General features: G+C 45.1%; 1 protein-coding gene across 1 annotated transcript; it reads right to left on the reverse strand.

The window, feature by feature from the left end:
- DFL_003905 (uncharacterized protein) lies at positions 1 to 1,528 on the reverse strand (the record flags this gene model as incomplete). The annotated part of the gene is made up of 6 exons (XM_067632910.1): positions 1 to 618; positions 690 to 784; positions 842 to 952; positions 1,008 to 1,153; positions 1,231 to 1,363; positions 1,426 to 1,528. The coding sequence occupies 6 exons, from the start codon at positions 1,526 to 1,528 to the stop codon at positions 1 to 3; spliced, it is 1,206 nt and encodes a 401-aa protein (XP_067491131.1).
- Between the last annotated feature and the right edge of the window lie 1,738 nt (positions 1,529 to 3,266).

A 3,266-nucleotide genomic window follows, 5' to 3' on the forward strand; every position in this document is an offset into this window, starting at 1 on the left:
CTACTCAGCAGCCTTCAAAACATCCTCAGAAAACGCCCAAATCGCCTCTGCCATCTTCCCAGGAACCTTTTGCACCTTAGCAACCGGAGTATCATACAAACATTCCGTATGAATCTCCCCCTCACAAAGCACAATATCCACAACATCTCCCACACTCCCAGCCGGAACCCCCTTCTCCACCCCTTCCCTAAACTTCTTTCCAAAATCCACAATCGAATCCCTCAGCGTCTCATCATTCCCAATCAACACAATCGATTTCTTCGCCGGAAATCCAGTCCACCACGATGGATCCGCCTGACCAGCTTGATTATACTCATCCCAAGTATATTTCTTATCCGTAGGAGGAAGACTTTGATGTCTTGGTTCGTCCGGTCGGTCGACTAACCAGCGTGACCAGACGTTTACGAAGTATGGGAATACAACATCTTTGCCTGTTGGATTTTGCATGGAGTTGTATTCTGTCGCGAAGGATGTCCACGGGGACATGGCGATTAGGCCACCGAGTTTTGGGGATGATTCTGGGAGGACAAGGGGTTTGATTGCTGGATGGGGGTGGAGGATGTGCGATGCTACGGAGAGCACTAAGGCGCCTCCGGCGGAGTCTCCGGATATAATTATCTGTTGTTTAGAAATTTGTGTTAGCCGTTCGTGTTATATAGACAGCTTTTGTTGTAGATGATTTTACGTACGTTTGCAGGATCATAATTATACTTTTCAATCAAGAGTCTCAATGCCTCGACTGATTGGACCATTTGAGTGGGATATCGTGCGATAGGGGTTAAGCCTTTGTTTCTAGCGGTTAGTTTTCGCATTTCCACTAGACGCAGAATGATAGACACACTATACTCCAATATCGCAAGATCAGCCTCGACTCCCCTCGACTTGAGAAGCTCCTGCGTCCTATGCAACCATAACAAATGGTGTCCGCCAATTCCAAGATTATATCCACCACCTAGGAAAAGATTAGTATGTAATCCTAAATATAACGGTGGAAAACCTTTGTATACCGTGAATATGGAAGAAAACCTTCCCCCCCTTCCTCTCTCCCCACCAATGAACCTTCCCACCACCTTCCACCTCTTCAAAAGTCACCGGGACTTTCAATTGTTTCGAGACAGCTTTGATTCTTACTGCTGATGGCGGGTTTACAAGGCTATATAGTTTCCAACCGAATTAGCGTCTCCCATGATTTACGTAATCGAGTAGAGAGTATATTCTGTATATACTTACTTGATCTGTCTGGGATGCAACCTCGCTAGCGCAAAATGCAAAAGCCGACTCCTCAATTCATAAACCCACGATTTTCCAGACTTTGACTTCCCGCCGAGGAACGCCCGAAGAGCAAGGAATGGTAACGCAGCGACTAAAAAACATTTATTAGCTTAATTCACCCCCCTCCCCCCAAATATATATGAAATAACAGACCTAGCTTCGTAGCCATAAACAGCACTCCAACCTTCTCCCTCAACGAAAGATCCTTCCCCGTCGTCGGCGCGAACGAAATCTCAAATTTTGCGTTGGACGCCATAATTTCCAACAAATTTTCTAAACTTTCAGCCGATAAAAGGGCTGGGGCAGGGGTATCAGAGGGTCAAGAGAACTTAAATTTTACCCCGCGAGCCGACAGATACGGTATACAAAATAGAAATGGAAAACCCCAATGCGAAAAGGTATAAAAGCGAATACAAGTAGGAATGGTTAATCCCCGGGAGAAAAAAACTTATATATATTCCCTCCCTTAAATACCCCGCACTGTTGCACAAATGCCAATTTCTTTTCCGTTCGCCCCCAGCTTCGAATCCAACATGTCCAAGACTTTTGCTGTATCATTTTTTATTTTTTTTTACTGGGCTATTGTCGCCCTGAACATCCCCAGAGTCATATGCAACAAAAAACAGAGACATATCCAACAACGCCCTCGGTTAGCACTTTTTCTGGCATGCAGGATGAATGATCTACTACACTAAGAAGGCGGGCCCACGAGTCCCGGCAATGCTAAAAACCGGGTTCCCGCTGTCATTGTGGGCTATTTTATTGCTGGCGCTTCGTTTTATAGTAAGTTTTTGATCCGTGACAAGATGAAAGAAGCCGTGGCTCAATTGACCAACTGCGGGGACACGGCACGACACATACGCCGACGTCGAAGGTGGGATAAAGTCGTGTGCACAGATTCTTGGGATGTCTCTCTTAAGATCTTGCTACAACTATACTGGGTAACGTAACAAGCTAAAGGTAGGTACCTAGACTGGGGTTTTCTAGCGGGGCATTTGCAAGGTTTAGCGTTTTGAATTCAGAGACGTTCATTTTCCTGCATGCTACATCACGAAAGTTGAGAAATGTTTATAGAAGGAAAAGCCGTAACCATCAGCAGGTTACAGCTAGTTGGTATTAAATAAGTATTCGACCCCTCGCCATAACCACCAATCTGCATCTAAAGCTTCCTCCTAGAACACAAAATATTGTACACGTCCTTGAGAGAGGAAAGGGGCTAAAATCTCAGGAACCGAAATGATGGGTTCGTATAAAACAACAGCGAGTATGATGCAATGCAAAAAAAATGATGGTGGATCGAAAGCAAACCCAGAAGAAACACCTGACTCCAGCTTTTCCCCCCCGTATATCGAACAATCCACTAATTCGTGCTGCTTCTCATTCTGTCTGTAGCCGCTAAAGCCAATGGCATGGAATGAAAAGCAGTAAGAACATCTAATGAAAACAGAAACACACTGATCGAGATGCTCGCTAGAATGCGACGCTGATGAATAATGTGAAAAAAAAAAAAAACAGAGGCAAGCCACAAGAGGAATTCTCATGATTCGATTCAGCGAAATTAGAAAACGCCATGAGATGCAATGTATTTAGACAATCCATACTGATGCAGAAAGGTCCAGTAGAAAGTCGGGCGCGAAGGACGACTTCGCGGAAGGGTTTGAATGTGTTTAGGGACATGCAAACATCATTCGCAGAGAATCATTCGTAGAGAGGGATGAAGACTCTTGGCATGGATTCTTCGAGGATTCAGAGGGTGAGAGATGCCAGAGGTGAGAGATATGCGTGTGCATAGTCGATATGTAAAGTGTCATCAACGAGCAGGCTTGTAAAAAAGGAGACGTAAAAAAAGCCTCCTATGCGTTGTGTAGTAAAAAGGGATACAGAAAACGGGAAAACGACGCCGAGATGTTGAGGGTAATCGATGTTTTAGACGAAAGCCAGGGTAGTTAATCAAGAAGGGCATGGCGGGTGGTGCGCGGCGGGATGTACTTCAG

Source organism: Arthrobotrys flagrans, assembly GCF_004000055.1.
Source record: "Arthrobotrys flagrans strain CBS H-5679 chromosome Unknown unitig_0, whole genome shotgun sequence".
Classification (NCBI taxonomy): domain Eukaryota; kingdom Fungi; phylum Ascomycota; class Orbiliomycetes; order Orbiliales; family Orbiliaceae; genus Arthrobotrys; species Arthrobotrys flagrans.